Genomic DNA, 22,640 nt, shown 5'->3' with positions numbered 1-22,640 from the left:
TGTGTGTTTGTGTGCCTTAAAGCTGTTTTCTCACGAAACAAAAATCAGCAAATCTTCAGCGATTGCACTTTACCACCCTATTTTTTGTTCAATTAACTTTCCGAATTGGGTCACGAAGTTCAAAAGGGTTGAATCTTTCTTTCAAAACAAAATCGAAACACGGCAATAAACGAAGCCGCAAGTACGAAGACTAGGCAAATGTGTGTACTACCCATCATTCCGATGGTCGCTGAACGATCGCAGCGCCACAGTGCCCTCTAGTTAATTTTGAGAAACTCTATGACCTCAGGAGCTCAGTGACGATAAGCGAGCAGCGATGATGTCGACAAATTTAGTGTTGTCATTGCGGTGTCTACAAGTGGCGACACCTGGCTGCCTGGCAACGGCTTCACTTGCTTTGTTTCGGTTGGTTCATGTAGCGCACTCCTGTGAATCCTGCATTTTCGTTCGGCCTCTTCGGGTGATTTGTTGTTGTGTCATGGGCGTGATTGTGATTATTTGAAGCCGGTCTTCGCGGACAAGTAGCACGCACGTGGAGTTCGGCCAGCCTGCGTGACCCAAGCGTGAGTCTACAGCTCTCTCGTCACTGTTTGGTCCGGCATTGATTTCAGAATCAGAGCTCAGCAGAGGATTCAACCGAAAATGTATCGCCACGCCAACGACGCTATCTGCGGCACGTAACGCCCATCGTCGAAAACACTGCACACGCGCAGCATGTGCTCTGCGATACAGCATCCACGTCATGGGTACGCTTGTACGTCATCTGCTAGCCGCATTTTTTTTTTGACGGTTAAGCTGGCGTGTCCTGCATTTAAAGCTCCATCTCGATTAAAAATTGGGGTGTTAGTACAAAAGTGACTTTATATTTGATCTATCCATTAAAGAAAACTGCAAGGAGATAAATAACTTAGAAAGGAGGATGAATCAGCTTAGAAAACAAAAAAAATTGGCTAGCATGGCTAACAAGCGTATTCATGGTGCACGTGGTGGAAAGAGTGTATCGCAGAGCACATGACGCGACTTCGCAATGTTTCCGACGACGGGTGTTACGCGGCGCTGATAGTGCGTCACCCCCGCGCTCGCGTGTTGATCTTATCAGCGCTCACCGCTGTACACTACAATGCATCAGCTCGCTCGCCCAAGCACTCGCCCGAGGCGCAAGCGAAGCCAGCAGCCACACACTCACAGTACCATGCTTCATTTGCCGGGCAATGTAGTACAGTGCTCAACTCGGCTGTCTATAACGACAAAGCGTCGTGCGCAAAACGGCACGAGCGACATCTGCAGTCGCCAGTACGCCACATCTGAGCATGCTCGGCACCAGTGATGTGCCTGCCTGGCAATACTGATTTATCCCCGTTTTTATTATTTACAGGGTACTGCAGGCCCATTTAAGGGCCCCAGCGGGAGGGGCAAGATCATAGCATTGCACACAGGTGTAAAACAGCAAGAACAATAAAAAGATGCATCATATACAAAAGATACAAAAACATAGGTCATAGTTAAATACGCTCAAGTGCCTCTACAGAGCCGGTTAACGATTGAGGTAGGCAGTTTCAGTCGTTTATGGTTCGAGGAAAGAACGAGTATTCGAAAATGTTTGTTCTGGCGAAATACGGTGTTAATGAATGAGTTTGTCGATGCCGGGTTTGTCTTGTCGTAAGCGGTTTCAGATACAAATCACGGTTTACTGACAAGTTTTTATTCAAAAGAAAAAAGAAATTTGAGCCTGTGAGTTTTACGACGTTTTTCAAGTGTGGGCATACTGTTTTCTTTCATAAGGTTTGTGGGGGAATCAGTTCTTCGGTGCTTGGAGTAAATAAAATGGACCGCTTTTGCGTTGGATTAGTTCGAGAGTCTCAATGTTTCTTTTTGTGCATGGGTCGTTTATCGCCGCGAATGCAACAACCAATTTGGCCGTCAAAAGCGCCCTGAGTGATTTCGCGAAAAAACAAAAACAAGAACGAAAGTCGAAGTAAAACCGTTGTCGCTCTGATATGATATCACGAAGCGAGAACATTTCTTTCTTTCTGTTGCTTTATTTCGATTTTTAATGTTGACAGCGCACGCTGCGACAGCCAAAGCTGCCATCGTGGCCGCGGAGATAAAGAAGGGTGGAAACTGCAGTGCAGCCGCATCATTGGCACCGCGCATGCTCAGATGTGGCGTATTTGCGACTGCAAGTGTCGCTCGTGCTATTCCGCGCACGACACTCCGTCGTTATAGACAGCCGAGTTGAGCACTGTACGCGCAGACGACTAAGGCAGGGACTTCATTGGGTAAGTCGTAGATTACCGACTGCGAGAGGACGCCAGCTTAATGTTCCCACTGTAAAGAAACCTGCAGTTAAAGCCGTTAAAGCAAAGAAAAAGGATGCCATGGGGTCCGAGGTGGATTGCCGAGTCCTACTATAGACAGGTAAGTCATGGACTTACTCTTTTGATTAGGACACGAATAGTACACGAGTGCGTACTCCTTTGAATAGTAGCTGCTAACACTTTACTCAACATATAGGAACACTTAACGTTTGAGAGCTGATGGCTAGCCATGGGCAAAGTAGGTCTAGGATGACGGTCAACTGGTATAAGTTCTTGATGAAACAAGCGCCAATAAGTACGAATATTTAGAAAGGACATAGGACGGAGCGTTTCGTTGTGTACCTTTTCTAAGTTTTCCTGCATATTGGGACTTGTCTCATCGCGAAAGTTAGGTCTAGTGGTTGGTCCCTGACCGAGAAATCGACGTCCTGGTCTATCAAGAAACTAAGGATAAGGAGGTGGGAGAAACTGGGGCGCTTCATTTCACAGACCAATATTGTGCTGTCCTGAGACAATATGCATTGGCTTCAGCAGACAGACGGGCAGACCATGAACTTTAATGGATACTGAGGAGTTACAGACAGCACCCACTAACGGGAGACCATTGTAATCGGTGGCCGCGGTGATCCCCGTAAAGTTACGCCATGACGCCCCGCTGTTTCCTGGGCTCTCTGTAAAGCATGTGGTATTTTTCGATTCACGCAGCTGGAGAAGGCGGCAACGCTTGTCGAAGAGTGGGGCAATACGGGCGCTGACCTAATAGCTGTCGGTTTTTTTTATATACAAAAAGGAATAAGTGCTACCATTGCTACGGCACGTGCACCCTCACATTAGGATATTTGTAAGGCGAGTGTGCACGTGGCGTCGTTGTATACCTGAATTTCTTCATTTTTGTGTAATAAGCCCCGAATTCATGTATAGTTAAGTGCCCACACTGTGCTCCTCTCACAATAGACCATATTCATACTATCAATCAGGTAATAGAGAAATGCGCTGAGTACAACCAGCCCATATACATAGCTTTTATAGATTACGAGAAGGCGTTTGACTCAGTCGAGACATCAGCAGTAATGCAGGCCCTGCGGAATCAGGGCGTCGAAGAACCCTACATGAGCATACTGGAAGAAATCTACAAAGGATTCACAGCCACCATAGTTCTCCATAAAGAAAGCGAATAATGAATAATGAATAAGAATTCTAATAATGAAGGGTCTAAGGCAGAGAGGCACGATCTCTCCAATGCTATTCACCGCGTGTTTACAGGAGGTATTCAGGACCCTAGACTGGGAAACATTAGGGATAAGAGTTAATGGAGAGTACCTTAGTAACCTGTGATTCGCTGATGACATTGCCTTGATGAGTAACTCAGGCGATCAATTGCAACTCATGATTACGGAGTTAGACAAGGAGAGCAGAAAAGTAGGTCTGAAAATTAATCTGCAGAAAACGAAAGTAATGCACCACAACCTCGGGAGAGAGCAACGCTTCGAGATAGGTAATATTGCACGTGAAGTGGTAAAAGACTATGTCTTTTTAGGACAGGTAATAACCACGGAGCCAAACTACGAGGCTGAAGTAAGTAGAAGAATAAGTATAGGGTTGATCAAATTTGGCAAGCACTCTCAAATCATGACTTGTAGATTGTCACTATCCATCAAGAGAAAGGTATCTAACAGTTGCATTTTGCCAGTACTTACCTACGGGGCAGAAACCTGGAGGCTTACAAAAAGGGTTCAACTTAAATCGAGGATGACGGAGGGAGTGATGGAAAGGAAAATGATAGGTGTAACCTTAAGAGACAATTAAGAAAAGAGCAGAGTGGGTCAGGGAACAAACCGGGGCGAAGGATATCATAACTGAAAACAAGAAAAAGAAATGTACATGAGCCGGACTTGTAGCACGTAGGCAGGATAACCGGTGGTCATTAAGGGTAACTGACTGGTTTCCAGAGAAGGTGAACGCACGAAGGCAAGACAGAAAGTTAGGTGGGCCCATGAGATCCTAAAGTTCACAGGTATAACCAGGTAGCAGAAAGCATAAGACTGAGTAGGTGTTCTGTGAACGGGTTGATTGGCGGATCATGAGAGAAACCTTTGCTCTGCAGTGGGCGTATTCAGGCTGATAATGATGATGATGATGATGATGATGATGATGATGATGATGATGACTGTTCTCCCCTTAGTATCGTGATGCTGCTCATTTTCTCTAGCTAGCTATGTGGTGTTTAACGTCCCAAAACCACCTTATGATTATGAGGGACGTCGTATAGTGGAGGACGCCGAAAATGTCGACCACCTGTAGTTCTTAAACGTGCACCCAAATCCGAGAACATGGACCTACTGCATTTTCGCTTCCATCGAGAATGCAGCCGCCGCAGCCGGGATTCAATCCCGCGACCTGCGGGTCAGAAGCTGAGTGCCTTAGCCACTAGACCACTGCGGCGGAGTGCTTATTTTCCCTGCTTTTGCGTGACTATGGAGTTAAAAACCATCTCCAACCTTGCACGCTATTTTGGTCTTTGTCTGAGAGCTCAACATGTCCACCAATTGTGAAAACTATCTCTTATTCTCAGTGACAAATAATCATGCACCGCAATGTTTTTAACGTGATAGCGTTAAAGAACTCGTTTCACAGAAATATCGGCGTTGCCGTCATACGTTGAGAGCAAAAAAAAAAAAACAACATTATTTTGTCCATGACCAAAAAATTGAGAAAAAAATGCAAATAAAAACATGAGAATTTTCGGTTCGAGCCAGAATGAAACCTACAGGCCGTGAGTGTATAGTAAGCAGGTGTTTTGCCCCACAGCAATGATATTGCTTGAAACATCATCGGAGAAAAGAATGTATTGTCACGGGATCGTGACGTTCACTGAGGCAAAAGCCGCCATGTCAAAAAGAAGTATATTTATTTGGCCGAACTGTTTGCAGGGAAACGGAAGATAAGACTACTTCCAAAACACACCGACAGTGATAGCGGTGAACAGAGAGTCGGTCGTCGACAACCTGACAAGCGGGGACGGCGCTTCGGCATTTTATACATAGGCTATCGAATATCTCAGTGTTATTCTGAACGAATATCTCAGCGGCCACGTAAGTTACAGAAGAACATGTAATGTTCGAGTTTTGCGCGTTATCGCATCGGAAAACGCTACGATTATCTTGATGGTTCTCAGTCAATCGGCGTGGTTGCTCAAAGCTGCACTTACACCCGTGACACCTAAATTTGAGAAATGAGTGAGGCAATATTATTGTCAAGCCATAGAAGGATAGAGTCTCTTTAATGCATATAATATTGCGTAAGCAGAAACATACAATCAAGCCCGGTGTCAAAACACGTGAATTCAGCAACGCGTGGGTGTTTTACAGGCCCGCCCCTTACAAAGCGCCTGGACATATTCAACCGTCATCATCAGCAGCAAAAGCATGAACAAAGTGGGCAACTGCGTTAATTCTCGTGTGGCTGCCTTTTGCTGTTCGCAAAAGGAATAATTATGACGTATAGTTGCACTAAACAACTGTATACATTCAGTATAAATTTTAAAATAGTTTGAAACTGCCATTGTTACGCGCACAGTCGATCGTCTTCCTACAGAACTGTTGAGGCATGCATTGAAAACGGAAGCCAGGAAAGCGATTGGGAAGGTGATGCACACGGAGCCGATATACGCGATCGCGTTTTACCCTTAATGTCCAAGCTCAAGCGCCATCCAAGTTTTTGCTGATATACGCAATGAATTGTGTGCAAGAGCACACTGTGTCTTTCGATACGACTATAAAGAACGCCATAGCGTCAAATAATTGTTAAATCTAGCAGTAAACGCACCGCCGCAGTGGTCTAGTGGCTAAGGTACTCGGCTGCTGACCCGCAGGTCGCGGGATCGAATCCCGGCTGCAGCGGCTGCATTTCCGATGGAGGCGGAAATGTTGTAGGCCCGTGTGCTCAGATATGGGCGCACGTTAAAGAACCCCAGGTGGTCGAAATTTCGGGAGCCCTCCACTACGGCGTCTCTCATTATCATATGGTGGTTTCGGGACGTTAAACGCCACATATCAATAAATCAATCAATCAAATGTAGCAGTAAATAAAACACAATAAAAAATAACATCAGAGAACCAGAAATTATCGTTTAACCGACGAACACAGATAGGGGAGCGCCATGTGTAGGCGTGTTTTCGTAGGTGGCAAGCTACATACTTGCCCGAGTGCCAGTGGGCTAATAATTTTGATAGACATACAGCGCTACAGAACTTGTGACATTGCATACAAAATATCTATCAGTGGCGAATTCCTGCGCGAACCTTTTATTATTCATGTTTTTTTTCTCTGAATTTATTCAAATTCAAATTGTTAGAATTCACAATGCAGTTAAAAATGACCGATAATATTCCTGCACAGTTTTCGGGGGTTATTTGTTAATTTTGATTCATTTAGTTGTATTCCGTGAAAGCGATAAAATTGAGCAGAAAGTAGCAAACTACACGGCAGCTCCAGAGCATCGCAGTAGGAACCAGTAGTAGTGCATGGCGTTATAGACCTCGTTCTACGTTACCAGTCGAGCCACATGTATATTACATAAATCCCGAATAACCATGGGTCAGTACGAAGGAAGGCCGTTCAAGAATTTATAAAATTTTAGTCAGTAAAAAACGCGATCTAATCACAGGTCACTGAAAAGGGACTACAGTCACACACACAAAGTAACAAACCGAATATGGTACTAATGAAGATGATGATGATGAGGGATGCCGCTAAACACGGTTAATTTTATACCGAAGCTGTACGGCATCTTCAATGTTCAAAGGCATCTGGTATCTACAAATCGTAATGCCTTAGAACTGTATACCTAATTTGTGCCAATTTGTATTTTTCTACTTTTTTTCTGAAGAAAATGATACATTTGCTGACCGTGTACTGGATTTTTTTTCTTTTTTAACTGAAATTTAGCGTAACACTGAAGAATTAAAGCATGCTCTCGTGCAAACATTACGAAGTTTGCAGCCACCCCGGCCAAATTTAGGGAAATTTAGAAACGTAGTTCAAATTACGAAATGCTGCCGTGAGTATCGAGTTATAAAGAAAAAAAATATTGTTGGTGTCACCAACTGGCAGGATGTGCGTAGTTGAAATTCACGATCATTACCAATATGATTTAGGAATAATTTTTACAACCTAAATAGTTGGGATCGAAACCAACGCCTTTGTTATCGAGAGGTTTGGTTTAACAATTAAACCATATTAAGGGGCCCTTAACTCGTAGACACTTAACTCGTAGACACTTAACTCGTAGACACATTTTGAACAACTCACCTTAAAGTGTGCACACTGTATAGCTCGACCACAGCCTGAGCCAGCCCTTCAATTTTTCTGATCGAATTCCCCGCAGAGTTTCTCACTCTGACGCTGTGGCCATCGATATCTTCTCATTAAATAGCTTCGGGAACCAATCGCACGCAGCGGGTGATAGTTGCGAGCGACCATTCGTCACATGAATTTCTCGTCGTGTCCTCGCGCTTGTTCGACGAATCGTTGCATTTCGATGCGCCGCATACGTGAGTGAAGCCTGCATGTCGAAATCGCGAGAGCTTACATTGCCTCCAGAACGAGCATATGCATGTTATTCCAGAACTTACCCGACTTCCAAGTGCAGTCATCTGCCCTAGTGTACTCTGTATCGTCTGAAACACCTATGTTTTATTAATCTAGTAGTGCTGGTTCCAGAACTTTCGAAACGATAGACGTAATATACAAGGTTCCTGCTTCCATAATTACAAATTAACACACCTTTGTGCCTTCCTTCGTGTCGAATTCTTCATACGTGACGGAGCAGCGTCTTTTCCGCAATATTAGATTATGAATACCAGTAAGGCACCCACCATTCGCATACCGTATGATTGATATGTGGGGTTTAGCGTCCCAAAACCACCATATGATTATGAGAGACGCCATAGCGGAGGGCTTGGGAAATTTCGACCACCTGGGGTTCTTTAACGTGCACCCAAATCTGAGCACACGGGCCTACAACGTTTCCGCCTCCATCGGAAATGCAGCCGCCGACGCCGGGATTCAATGCCGCGACCAGCGAGCGGGTCAGCAGCCGAGTACCTTAGCCACTAGACCACCCCGGTGGGGCACCGACTGCCGTATGCGTAAACAGTTTAGGACAGGCCACTAGGGTATGTTCGAAATTGGCGTGAGGCGCACTACGAGACTCGTTTTGTGGTGTATGAACCTTGCGGTATAGACACGGCTGTACATAGGAGAAATGGCGGGTCTGTAATGAACGCTACATGGTGGGTCGCTGCTTGCTGTGGGATTTCTCCGGTGGTGGGTATTTTTTGAGCATGGCCTTGCGGTAGCACATCAGGACTTCTCCGATGTTAACCATTCTGTCTCAGGATGTTATCGTAGCGTCCACCCCCCTGTTCCAAGGAAATATCCTAACAAAGGCTCGCCGATATACAGAAACAGTCATTCATAAGCTACGAATTGGCATGGCCTACACGTAGACTTTCCTGTATAAAAAGTGAAAATCCGAGCATCGCGACCGGTGTACCACCGATGTGGCCACTGTGGAAATATGGCGGACGAAAGCATTCAAATGGAGCGCTCCAAAGATGATAAATGAGCTCTGTTCCAAATTAGTCCGGGTCATTAACCGTTCAATGATATGATGGTCATCATTCACAAGTATTCACATGGTTTACGATTTTCTTTTTCGTCGGATGATACACTTTGCACAAAACAGCTGAAAGAAATGAAAGCAGAAAATATTGGGGACAGTTCCGCACTGTTGGTGTGATAACTGAGTAAACAGTGGAGCTCGTTTCCTTGTCCTCCTCCTCACCCTCACTTGTCCTTTTCCCACCACTGTTACACTGTGCTATAGAAGGCTATTAACAAGGCTATTCACAAGAATATTCAATACTGTACAAAGCTCTACAAGGCTGTACAAAGCTACACAAGGCGATACAAGGCTAGAGTGTACTAGTACCAAGGCTATACAAGACTGTACCATCTGCCCTCGTCTTTTTCCTTATCCACTCACTTCTCTGTCACACTCCTTGCTATACTATATCACACAAAGCTTTGCTATGCTTTACGAACTCCAACCCTCCTTTCCTTCCTCACCATTACGTCACTGCTCCTTACCCTGACCTCCCTGCCCTTTTTTGTGCAATACTATACTATGAGCTACATTGCTTTGCCCTGCTGGGCGCAGTTTTCGGTGGTCACTGGGTATGATTCTACCTTAAGTTTCAACAGCTTCGCTCTTTAAAAAAAAAAGAAGAGCCATGAAGAGGGCTTGAAGAGAGCTGTTCAGTCAGCTTAACGGTGTTCGCCGTACCGCACTTGCCGTTATACTCGATGCAGTAGCATGACAGCGGTGCCTTTCATAAATTGCTCGCTTCTGAAGGAATTCTCAATGAGCAGAGCATGTTCGAAATGGCTTCCTTTCCCCTTTCCCTCTATAGCCCGAGTTTTACGGCCGCTGAAGTCGTTTATTACACGCACGCTACGTCTGCATATGCACGAGCATAAATTTTGCTGAATCGACGCATTTTTCTTCGCAGCGTATCACTGAGCTCACGTTGTTAAGATGAGGGTAAATTGCTTCTTTGTTTTTCGAGAGCCGGAATTCTTACTGAGCGCAAAACAAACGCTTTTATTGCCGTGCCACAGTGCGCATAGCCTAATAATGATGATTTCAAAGTACGCCACATTTACCCACGTAATGAACGAACTTAAAATGAAAGTGAAGCAGGGGGGGGGGGGAGAGAATTTTTATTGTGTGGAAATTTTGGGGAGAATTTTTTTGAATGTGCACAAGATATGCTGGTACAAACAATGCGTAATGTCGCTACACAATTCGCATACAGCTTTTATTCCTATAGTAGTAACATAGAAACTTCAGGGATATTTTTGAAGGTATGCAATCATTTTGTGACTGCATTCATTAGACGATTCAGTATATCAATTATGAATGAGCTGTAGCATATCAATGTTTAGCTTTCTCCTTCACAGCGAAACTGTCTTAGCCTGTTCTGTGCCGTCACTTTCGTGGCCACCATAGTAGTAGTAGTAGCACTAGTGGTATCAGTTGAATAAGTAGTAATAGTAGTCCAGTTGGGTCACTTCATCAGGGACCCCTACTACATGCATGCGCACTTCCTTATATCCCTGGACAACGCCGACGTGCTGTACGGGCGAGTGCTGACCTTTCTGGAGACACACAACACAGCTTATTAACGAAAATTTTGTATTTATCTAAAGGTAGCAAAAAAAAACGTCATTAGTCGGGCTGCCATGATCTTTTTCAAGTGATATACAAAGAAGACGCAGACTTTCATAGTAGTATATGTATCTGGAGTATTAAAACCATGATACGCTAATGAGAGCAGAGTGGATTAGGGAACAAACGGGGGTTAAGGATATCATAGTTGAAATCACGAAAAAGAAATGGACATGCGCCGGGCATGTAGCGCGTAGACAGGATAGCCGCTGGTCATTAAGGGTAACAAACTGGATTCCCAGAGAAGGCAAGCGGGGTAGGAGGAGACAGAAGGTTAGGTGGGCAGATGATATTAAGAAGTTTGCGGGTGTAAATTGGCGGCAGCAAGCACAGGACCAGGTTAACTGGCGGAACATGGGAGAGGCCTTTGTCCTGCAGTGGACGTAGTCAGGCTGATGATGATGATGATGACTAGTGAGACATGCTGTAGGGAAGGGCTCCACAAGCCTCGACCATCTGCAGTGTTCATTAAAGTGCACTGACATCACACAGTACATGGGCCTCTACCATTTTGCCTTTACCAAAATGCGTCCACCACGTCCGGAACCGAACCCACGACCTTCGGGTCAGCATTCGAGCACCGTCACCACTGATCTACCGGGGCGACAAGACACAGGCTTTCGAAGCCACCAGTCAAAACTGAAGGCACTCTGACTGCAAGTTAGGCGCCAATCTGTAGCGAGAGAGGAAGACGGGACGGCGGCCAACGTGGTCGTGTCAAACTCGCTGCCTTTATTCGATTGCCGAAGCGGACCGGTGGTGGTTGCTGTTGTTGTTCGCCTATTTATCGTTGCGCATGCCCACTATGGGGGATCGACCAAGGATCGAGTGGTTTTAAAAATTAATGATCAAATTTGGAATAATCGAGGCATAATAGAAAGATTACCGATAGCCTATAGGAAAGTGTGGTGCCTAATGCAATGCATACAACTATTTACATAAACTCATTTAATCTTAGAATAGAGCAATAATCTAATTTTCATACGTATATAATTTTGTGGACATGTTAGGCTAATGAAACACGCTAATTAGTCAACCTATTAGTTTCATGGCTGCAGCGTCCAAACCGCCAGACGCGTGAGCACGATCTGTTTTCGCGCAGTTCCAGCTGCGCGAGAGGCGCGGCACGGTGGCCAAGAAAATGATGATGATGATCATGCACTACAGGGCTCACCCCCCCCCCCCCCCCTAGCGCTTTGCGCGATTCGAAGTGAATGTAAAAAATAAAGAGCACAGCAAATACTATCTTCATGAAAGACAGTCGCCTTAAGATAATAAAAGTGGCGAGAGAACGACACGACCACGTTGGCCACCGTCCCGTCTTCTTTCCTCTTTCTCTACATGTCTATTTCGTATGCGGATATAGGCGCGCACGCACACACATGCATGCGTACGCACAAACACAGATGGATTGACACTGACGGTCTTGCTCACCTCGCGCCGTCAAAACGGTTCGAATACGCCCCCAATCGTCGATTCTATACTGCTTAAGGAGTTGTGTACGACAACCTGTAGGCGTTACGATGCGCATATGAATTCGCATTCACGAGATTTACGTTATTACGACGTCGTAGAATTACAGGGTTTATTCAACACCGTTGATTGCGTGAACGAAGCCGACCACGTCACGGTTTGCTCCGATTGCATAGGGGCTGGACGGATGCATGCACAAAGGGGGGCCGCGTTGTTTTTATACGCTTCTCATTCACCGGCCTCCCTTCTTCCCACTCTTTCGTTCCTCAGTGCCCCGTCGATGCTTGCACAACTCGGTCCAAGTACGTGACGGGCCCTCGGTAGACTGCATGCTGTGAGCGAGTCCCCATACAAAGACAGCTGGCTCTTTATTACTTCGTTGCTCGTTTCTGTTCTGTAAACGTGTGGGTTGAAAGCACGTAGTGTGTTGGCACCTTCCTTCTTTGCAGTTGCCTCCTGCGTCCCACGCGTTCGCTTTTTATTTATTAGTACTTCTAGGAAAGAGGGGGAGCAGGAAATAGGGACGGGAGAATATGGACGCTGTCTGCTCATTCGAGACCTGAGGTCCCAAAACTTTTCCTTCCTCTTTCATCAGCACCGACAACCATTGAAGCGCTACCGACGACTATCATTGGCTAATGCACGCCTTCGGTAGCCACGTCCTTCCTAATTGCCTATCACGACTGCATTCGTCATCAACGAAAATCGGTGCCACACAAAAGCAATGCCGACAATACTCGTCATGCTTGTGTTTCTCGACTCTAGGTGGTCATACTTGTCCATTTTGAGACATTTGTGTTTCGCCTTTTCCTTTATGGACATCCATGTATTGCCATAGGGTGAATCAACCTTTGTGTTATCTTTTTATAAGCGATCATAGAAATAAAAAATAATATTCAATGAAAAGAGGGGCATGGTTTTATTAAGAAATGAAAGCTCTACAAATTGATTGGGAAAAAGTTTTGGAAATTTCGGCACCTCTTTCTTTTTTATTTGGTTACGCAAGAATTACAAGTTGAGCCGTTATAAGTCAAGCCTGCACCGTCCGTCCAGTGCCATTCACGTCGCGAGATTAGTGGGGGGGGGGGGGGGGTAAGGGTGGAGGTTAATAAAGAAATAAGTGAAACGATGCTAGAAAATGTGATGATGATTGCACATTATGGTGATGATGAAAATGAAATGAAGATTACGGTGTCCTTTATAATCACTATGTGTTTTGGGGTGTTTAGTACACCAACAATCATTACTAATCAACGATGACAGTGAAGATCATCATGAGGATGCTCGAAATTGTGAAGCCAACTACTAAGGATGATGGCAATAATATGTTCCAGATCGGGCGAAATTGTCCGTATGTACCCTCACATACACATGCGGGTTTAAAGTTTTGCCATTCCTAGGTGCTTACCGGGTGTCTTCTATTTTTTGCTTAATGGAGGAGAGACGCAACTTTCAGGCGATTATTTTTGTATGGGCACTCATATCGAGAAGGAGGTTAGCTCTTAGCAAAATATTCGTGGCACAACTAAGACAAAAAGAAGCAAAAACTAGTCCAGCGTCTGCGTGATGCTTTGCAAATGTCGTCAAAAAACGGTAGTCTCCTGCCAGCTTTCTTTCGTGCATAGCATCACATTTTAAGAGCAGCGCAAGAAACACAAGGTCTTTATAGTTACGTATGCATGTGTTTTTCATTAAAAGAACACACCACGTAATAGTTACGTATTGATGTTGCGCCTCAGATATGCAGAATATTTGCTTTTCGGTCGACAGTGTCCACAAGTATGAATTCAGCCTCCAGTTCAAAATGACTGGGCGTTCAGCGAAGACTCAAACTTTGGCCAGGTGGCTGAACTATGTGGTAGACAGACTCACAGAGAGACATACAGACCAAATTTCTGCGTTCAAGTATCTTAAGAAAGACTGTCGTCTTTAAAAACGACAGAAGATGAGATAGAGCTCCAGAATAGAGCATCCTATTCTGGCTTCTTTTGTTTTCATTTTATTTCCTCTCTTAGCTGCTCCACAAATATTTCTTTGTTAAGGTATTCGCTAACTCACCCTATGCGACGTCACACTCTGATAAGGTAGATGTCTCTCTTTTGCAGTCTATCTCCACAGTATTTCCCTGCATTTTCTTCGCCAAGACGCAGCGCCATGCTCACTCTTGTGGGCTACAGGAATTGGCGTGCGTCTTTCGTAACCACTACCCACTGTTGGAGCTACGCGACCGATCCCCAGACAACAACGTGAACATCTCCTCACGTGCGCCGAGCTTTTCACCTAGACTGCTGAATGGACACCACGGGGACACTCGAGCCCTCGGGGAGGAGATCGCGACATCTGGTTACGCCATCAGGTTTCACTCTATGGCGTAAGCAGAGTATGTGTAATAAAGAGAGTAATAGTGTGCCGCTGATAATAGAGACGAAGCGCGCTCTTTGGGTTAGCTTTACGAATTTACACTGTCCGCATTCAGATAGATTACCTAAGGTTTGCGTGACCTAAACTGATGGCGGCGTTACGAGGCAATGGTGGGACGCGACAGAGAAAAGAGGAGAAAGTGCAAAAGGGCAGGTGGAGGATAACAATTCTCCTAGGAGACAAGACAAGACAAGACAAGACAAGAACAATAGCGTTTGGTCGGGAATGGAGAACAGAATAGGCGAACCACGTGAATGCAGGAGCGTGCATTGCAGGAAAGTTTCCGCACGTCCGTGCAAAGTTGAAAACCGAGCGTGTATTGTTTCTTAGAATTATTAGATACTGTTGGTGCTTCTCAATCATGTTATCACCGAAACGTGGTCTTCATTTATGTGTTACAATAAAATTATTCTCACACATTCTTTCTTTTCTTTTCTTCATTGTAAGACCGATTTCTTACTCAGCGCTCACATGCAAACTCAGCTCGTTCTTGTTCTTAGAATGTTAAAACTTCAAACAAGCCTTTGCCCTTGTCTCATAGTTTTGTCGGGGATGTGGCACGTGAAATTCAGGCACTATCTCAACACGTCTATGTGTATGGTATGTAAAATAAAATGAACAAATAAAAAGTGAAAGATAAAGAGAAATATACACGGTAAAATAGAAATAGAAAAAAGACACAAGAAATAATTGAGGTTAGCCGGGGGAACAAACCCTACAGATGCTCTGCTTGGGGGGTAGAAGTAAGGGCACAATACATAATTTAAAAAAAAGGAGAAAAAATTGTTGCCGCATTATAGTTCAACTCTCAAGGTCTTGAAGTTTTTTTTCTTTAACCCACATAAGTATACGAGGGCTTCTACGGCCATTCGAATGCTGACTACGCACCATGGGCTGTGAATTCGGTTTTCGTAGTAATGACATGAGAATCAACGTGGCGTCGTTTCCTACTTCAACGACGATTGAAATATTATCGCACTGAGTAAAGAAGCAGAAAGATAAAAAAAACTAGACGCATGGCCGCACGTGCCTCCGACGAACAGAGACCGCCTGTTGACTCTACCACGATGTTCACTGCAGATCCTTCTATACAATCATTTTTTGCATATATATAGATTGTCTAGGACATATAATCTTCGCTTTCTCTGTCTTTTTATGACGCAGAGCCACGAGTTTTCCCTCTTGCTCCTTCCAGCAAACTGGGTGCCCCCAGCGCGTTTTCTGTCAACACAGGCAGCGTCGCTTTCTCAGTCGCCCTCCCTCCTCTACGTATGTAAACTTATGCTCTTTTTTTTCTTCTTTCGGCGTATCGCGCCTGTTTACCTCCCACAACATCGGCGATCCGTTTCCAGGGGTCACATCCAACTGCGATACCGTTTTTACTTACTTATTGGTCATAGATCAATAAAAGGAAAACACAGCCGCTGCTGTGCTCTAATATTAAGTTTCGGTATCGAACGAATTAAGACTCGTGGATGGCCTCTATGCATCTGTCGAAGTACACACACACACACACGCACGCACGCACTCACAAACGCAACTTTATTCGATAGACAGGGGCAGCGTGGATATCACATTTCTTGTAAAAAAAGCAACTAAACAATAAAAAGTAGAATAATGACAGGAGAAACGAGAGATCAATGAGAGTTGTGTTCAAGGGCAAAAATATTCGGCAGAGAGCTGTAACTGAGTGTACTACACGTGTTAGGGTAACTGTGTTGCTGAACTACTTATAACGTGGTCGTGGTTTTGATTAGCTGCTGCGTTGCGGTGAACGCTGTGACCAGAAGTGCTCGCTTTGAATGGTTTCCTGGTGAGGGCCACTAATGGGAAAAAAAGAAATTTTTTCAATCGTATCGTATTTTAAATTATCTTTTAGCAACGTGAAACTCTTCTTGCGATCACCTAATTTGAGAACTCAGTGTGGTGAGAGAGTATAGCTGAAAAAAACAACGAAGAGAATCTAGTTCGGACAAAAGAAGGTGACGTAGGGAGAAAATCGTGGCAGAAATAAAAAGAAGATAAATTAGGAACTTTTTAGGACCTCTTCACCCACTATGAAATAAAGGGTCAATTGGAGTTGGGCTTATGCATGTCACACCTTCTACTTTTTAAAAAAAAATAATTCTATTTAAGGAGAGGTTGTGCCAATGCGTGGCGCCAGGCACTCCTCTTCTCTTCAAAAAAAAGTTGACATCGCATATAAGGTAACAAACACAGAGCTATACATGGTACAAAGCATAACACTTATGCACTGAGTCCAAGTTTTTTTCAATATGGAAATGAGTCCACACCACACATATTTTGTGAAAACGCGAGTAATCACGCAAATTGAAGTTTTCACAGAAAACATGAAATTTCACTAAAATGTCAAAGGTGACCATGTTTCTTAATCACTGAACCACAATCACAAATGTTTTCACAAAGATATAGTAGCGAAATACAAGAACATCGTTGTGAAGCATACTATTCTTTATTGTGAGGTAAAAGAAAGAACACCTCGGCTCGCACCATAAGCATATAGCTAGCAATGCCAATTAGAAAAGAAAAATGAACAGGGCAGAGCTAAGCAAAAAAATGAGGGGAAAGGATTTGCAGGTGAAGCGGATTCAATTCCCAGTGAAACGGACAAAAAAAAACAAAAAAAAAAATCTCTTAGCTTGGTGTATACGGTTGATCTTGCTGTTAACAAGTTTTTTATCATCAAATAGAAGAGACGAGCAGCGAAGGCAAAGTTCACGTCGGTATATATTAAACTTCTTCGAGAACGAAGGACTCGCTCGATCAAATATCTGAGGTTATTGCGTTTTCTGCTCAGAATGGAGGCGCAAAAATAAAGGGAACCTGCGTAGGCAGGAAAATTCTATATTCATTTCGCGATACAGACTCTCAAATATGTGGTCCGGAACGCAACTTCCCAACACTCATGGATATTGTGGGCGAGCGATTATTGACCGGAACTAGGGTGCAGCAATAAACACAAAGACAAAATTTTTTAACAAAACCAGACATGCGGCAAGGCTTCTGGGAGCAGTAAAGGGCAAATGCAGGCTCTTGAATACAGAACATACTGCGCCCGTACTGCCTCTCTCGTTCTATGTAGCCTGTTTGCGTCGGCGTTGTCTATCGTGGGTGGGAGCGCGTTTACGTTCGTTTTCACCATAGCAGAAAAAAAAAATGCGTCGTCTGGGACACACTCATTCTATGTCGTCTTTGGCCACAGCATAAAGTGCACAAAGCGCCGTTCATATATGTAGCGGGTACCTCGCTTATAAGCACAATCACGGATGGTATAGTGGAACAGTAGGTGCTTTCCTACCTCATATATATATATATATATATATATATATATATATATATATATATATATATATATATATATATATATATATATATATATATATATATATATATATATATATATATATATATATATATAGGCAGGCATGGTGGTTGAGTGGCCGTAGCGTTGCATATCCACCGATTTAACACCCTCGATAGAGGAATAAATGAGAATCCTGGTACACTTGCAGCAATTAAAGCATTAGAAAACAATAACGGTAACGATGAAAATAGTAACTGAGTTCACGGCACTGCAGCTGCGAAGGGCACTGGACAACCTAAAACAATTCCAAGTGTAACTACTCTTCCTAAGTGCAGCTGTCGTCTGTTTTCTGTTTTATTTCTGTTTTATTTTACTACCCAATCAATTGTGCCATGCACGACATGCCCAACAGCAACCATGTGCACAGCCGGGAAGCCCCCACGACACGCGTAATTTAGAAGCGGGCCAGGAATTCGCATTGCACGCGCTTGCACAGCCTACCGCAATACGGGGCACCCCTATTTTTACGACGAAATGTTGACAGGGCGCGGAGTAGTTAAAGGCTTAGAACTTCCTAAAATGCCCGCTGACCAGCCTCTGCCACAATACGCGGCCCCGTCCTTCTACGACGAATTGTTTACGGGACCCCGAGCAGTTAAAGGCTTAGGACTTCCTGAAAAGCTCTTTTTTGCCCCACACCGAACCGCCAGTGCCAGGAGGGACCGTCTGATCGGGAGTAATGCGCTAGTGAACGGAAACATACACAGACCGCTGACATCAGAAAGGTGAAGGGGAGAGGGGGGAGAGAGATGGGGGGGAGTGGAGGGAAAAGTGGAAGGGGGGCACCCGAGGGGCGTTCACCGTATATTATTTTTATCTTTTTTCTTTTTTTTCTTTCCTTTTCTTTTTTTTTCCCTCTTACCTTGCCCTCTGATTTGAGATTGTATAAAGCTGAGCACCGACAAACTGTATCTATTCCTGATGAAGGCCAGACTCTAGGCCGAAACGTCGAAATAAACCACGTTGTGACCGCTCACGGAGGATCTACTAGACTATATATATATATATATATATATATATATATATATATATATATATATATATATATATATATATATATATATAGTGTGTGTGTGTGTGTGTGTGTGTGTGTGTGTGTGTGTGTGTGTGTGTGTGTGTGTGTGAAAACAAAAAGACAGGGTGATTAGCCTGGTAGAAGTAACCGGTTTGTTACCATAGTTACGGTGGACGTATAGCGGGTACCTTGCTTCTGATGTGCCATGACAGACACACGGACAGATAGCGGAGAAGCAGCAGTAAGCTCAGATCCTAAAGTGCTACGCTCCATAATACTCGGAGGCTCTATGTGCGTATAGGGCGAATGGAAAGAAACGCGAACTGTGCGGCACGCTGTTTTCATGCCACTCTGACATGGGCGACTATAAAAAGCGAATAGAATAATTCTTGATAGTATCACGAATTACTATAGGGGTTTCGTATTAACGTATACAGGCTACAAAATGCTAGAATAATTATATTAAGAATAATAAGTAGGGTTTTGCGCACCAATAAACTCTATGAGAGATGCTGTAGTGGAGGGCTCCGGAAATTTTCACCGTCTGATGTTCTTTGACATTCACTGCCATGGCACAGTACACAGGCTGCTAGCGTTTTGCCTCCATAGAAATGCGACCGCGGAATCGAACCCGCGACCTTCAGGACAGCTGCCGAACAGCCTACCACCGAGGTAGAATGCGAATTCTTGAAAATAGATGTGAAACGACAGAGAACGTAGATGTCATTTCGTTCGAGTTTCATTCTATGCTCACTGAGCACGTCCGATATCTGGAGTAAAGTTTCGCAGTGGCGAATGTATTCGACAGCAAGAGACAAGAAAATTATGGAGTAAAGCGCTCCTCTTGTACACCCCGACGCGTCGATACAGAAGTTCCTTCTCTCAAGTTCTCCTTTGTAATTTTTTCTCCCGCCGCCATGAAATACGCTTCTTAAAAGGAAACACAATACGATCACCAAATAATTCGTGGCATTCCGAAAAAAAAACAGAAATAGACAGTCTACCGTACCGGTACATTTATAATAATGAAGTGTAAAAAAAAAGAATATTTTGCACAAAATAAACCGTACAAAACTTCGGCTGTAGACCACGGCCAGTGCCACCGGCGGCGATGTTGCCATTGCACGTGTGACGTCATGCTCTTCAGGGAACAGAGCCTCTGTCTTCTACCGAAGTTTCAGCTGTTCAAAATTGTTCAGTATCGATGTCGACCTGAATAAAGCTGCAATGGCTCGATTTCATGCGTCGCTCAACGCGGCAAAAGTTTGTTCACCGGAATGTCGATGCTCGCGCAGCGTGAAGCTCCTTACGTCACAGTTCGCGGTGCCCCAGTGTTGCCTGACTCGAAGTCACTCATGTGTTTGTAAACATATTCCATTATAAACAAAATGCTCGACCAAGTCTGTTATTTCACCAGCTTGCTCAGGAAGGCAAGAGGATTAACCTGCAGAACACCGATCATGATAAAAAAATCGAATGTAATGGGCCCTTCAATAAATAAATCGAGTGTTTCAAGGCCAAAATAAGCGAAATAGAAGAATATTGGCACTCTGTTGTGCTGGAATAGACTGTCCCTAACGCGCGTCTCTCCACAATCGGAGCAGGCCTATTGACAGCATTCAAATACCACGACATCCGTGGACACACGTCTGTTATCAGAAGGACAGCTTTGTCATCTCTGCGGTGCCTTGCATCTTCAATGTTTGTTAGATCAGAATGCTCAGCGAACCCCGCACTCAGCCACAAGAGCAAATTTCTTTGACGGTCCTTTTCAAGACTGGAATAACAAACAAACAAAAAACCCCGTATATTGGTCTTCACCTATAACAAAGCTTGAGCAGCAGAAAACCGACACTTGCTTTCGTTCTCCACAAGTCAAGCTGGCCGATCCATGATGCAGGCGGTGACAGCCCTGACATTTCTTTTTTTCCCCTTCTCTCTGTCTCTGAAGGATTGTTTGTTTGTAGCCTTGAGACTGTGGCACACACCTGCTCCGAGAGATGGACCAAGAAAACGCATAGTAGCCTATGGGTAGTAAGTGCACTATTGCTTAGCAACATACTACAAGAAATAAGGAAAATTGAAATAAAGAAAAATTTAAGAGCAAGAAGGTGAGAAACATGCAGGAAGGGAATATGCGCTATTATTATAACATAAGTGTGAAATTTATACCCGACCAGACAGCTATGTTTACCTGACCCGATTAGCTTAGAATCTATGTATTGCTTTGATCACATTTGAGAATTACTTCGCGAATATTTTTTCTAATATTTATTAAATTAGACGTTATGCTAAAATGCGTTTATGGACTTGAATAAAATTACACACTGCATCAACTATGCCTTTATGGCAGGGTTCAAAAATGGTGTCACCGAAAATATCGCATTACCCGAGTCCTTTCTTTTCGAAATGTCCACTGTTGCAGGCAGGCACGGCGAGCAACATGCACGCGAATTTCGGAGGCAGTCGTGATTCAGTCGTGGCAATAGGCCCTCACTTTCGCTCTGAACGAAGAAGGTGCACATTACCTAAAGGAAGAGTATACCGATTGGGCTGGGCGTGGCGGGTTTGTTTAAATGCGCGATGAAAACGACACGCTTGAAACACGGAACACGCGCACAATTGTGCGCGTTTCTAACATGTCGTATCATTCGAACAGTTTGAACGTGTCTTCTGAATACTTTAGCTGGAGTGCATGCTTGCTGACAGCACAACATTTTACTGAGCGCGTTTTTTTTATGTTTGTACTCATGCAACAACCTAGCTTGTTTTAACTTTATCTCGTTGCTCAGCAGGCTTTAGAATTTGTATTTGTAATTATGTTGTTTTTGTGTGTGTATTCCACTTCGTATAGCACGAACGTGCCTGAGTTTTTTTTTCCAATGTGGGAGGCACCAAATTAGATTCCCAGCGCCAGCTGGAGGTCATCGGATTCAAGGTCAGAGGGATCGAAGCATGGGACCCCAGGGCCTCAATTTTGAAATTTTAGACTGTGCTGCCACCATTAATTGATTATATTTTCCGCGAACGTCAAAACACGTTGAATTATCAACGCGATATATTGCGTAACCACCTTTCCGTCGTTCTGGTGCGTGTCGTAACAAGGCCTTGCGTTAGACGCAATGAAATAGCAAGTTCAGCGCTGTATATGTGCGTCTTTCGGCGGGTTTTGTCTTTTTCTGCCGTTTGAAATGATTATTTACTTTCTCTTATTATCCTTCACGCGCGTTTTGATTGGGCTTTCTACGAAGGTGTAGGGAAACCAATGAAATTCTATCCCCTTTTCACTTACCTAAACCACTTTGCCGTTATGGACGAATCCAGCCACTCTTTCCAGCGGGGCGGTCGCCTAAAGTGATTTATCGCTGCAATCGCAGTAGCATAAAAATAGGAGGCGTGCTTATAACGGTAGCCGATAAACTAAAGACACGCATGATACCGGTGAATACTTCCTCAGAACTGGTTTGTGCAAATATCCCGTTACGTCACCGGAGTGTTCTACTTTGTGTATGCTATAGGCCGCCCAGCCGCCCAATGCAGCGCCTGGCTTTTGTAATGAATTGCCTGACGTGTTGAAGTCACTGGTTGTACAATTTCTGCATTCTAATCTGTTCTTTTTGAAAGACTTTAACTTTCTTGAAATCGATTGGTCAGGTACTAGCCCCATACTGTCAGAAAGATGACAGTAGAAAAAAAGTGATTTGTTAATTTATGTTTAGATTTCAACTTAACTCA

At 44.2% G+C, this 22,640-nt stretch overlaps 1 protein-coding gene across 1 annotated transcript in view; it reads left to right on the top strand.

Annotated features, from left to right (window-relative positions):
• Positions 1 to 2,317: 2,317 nt before the first annotated feature.
• The window catches only part of amon (prohormone processing protease amontillado), a 202,221-nt gene continuing 181,898 nt past the window's right edge, over positions 2,318 to 22,640 (top strand). The window contains exon 1 of the mRNA XM_075870866.1: positions 2,318 to 2,418. Within this exon, the coding sequence (XP_075726981.1) occupies positions 2,374 to 2,418 (45 nt within the window). The 5' untranslated portion in view covers positions 2,318 to 2,373. The remainder of the gene's footprint in view (positions 2,419 to 22,640) is intronic.

Source organism: Rhipicephalus microplus, chromosome 8 (assembly GCF_043290135.1).
Source record: "Rhipicephalus microplus isolate Deutch F79 chromosome 8, USDA_Rmic, whole genome shotgun sequence".
Classification (NCBI taxonomy): Eukaryota; Metazoa; Arthropoda; class Arachnida; order Ixodida; family Ixodidae; genus Rhipicephalus; species Rhipicephalus microplus.
This window is presented reverse-complemented; position numbering and strand designations above follow the sequence as displayed.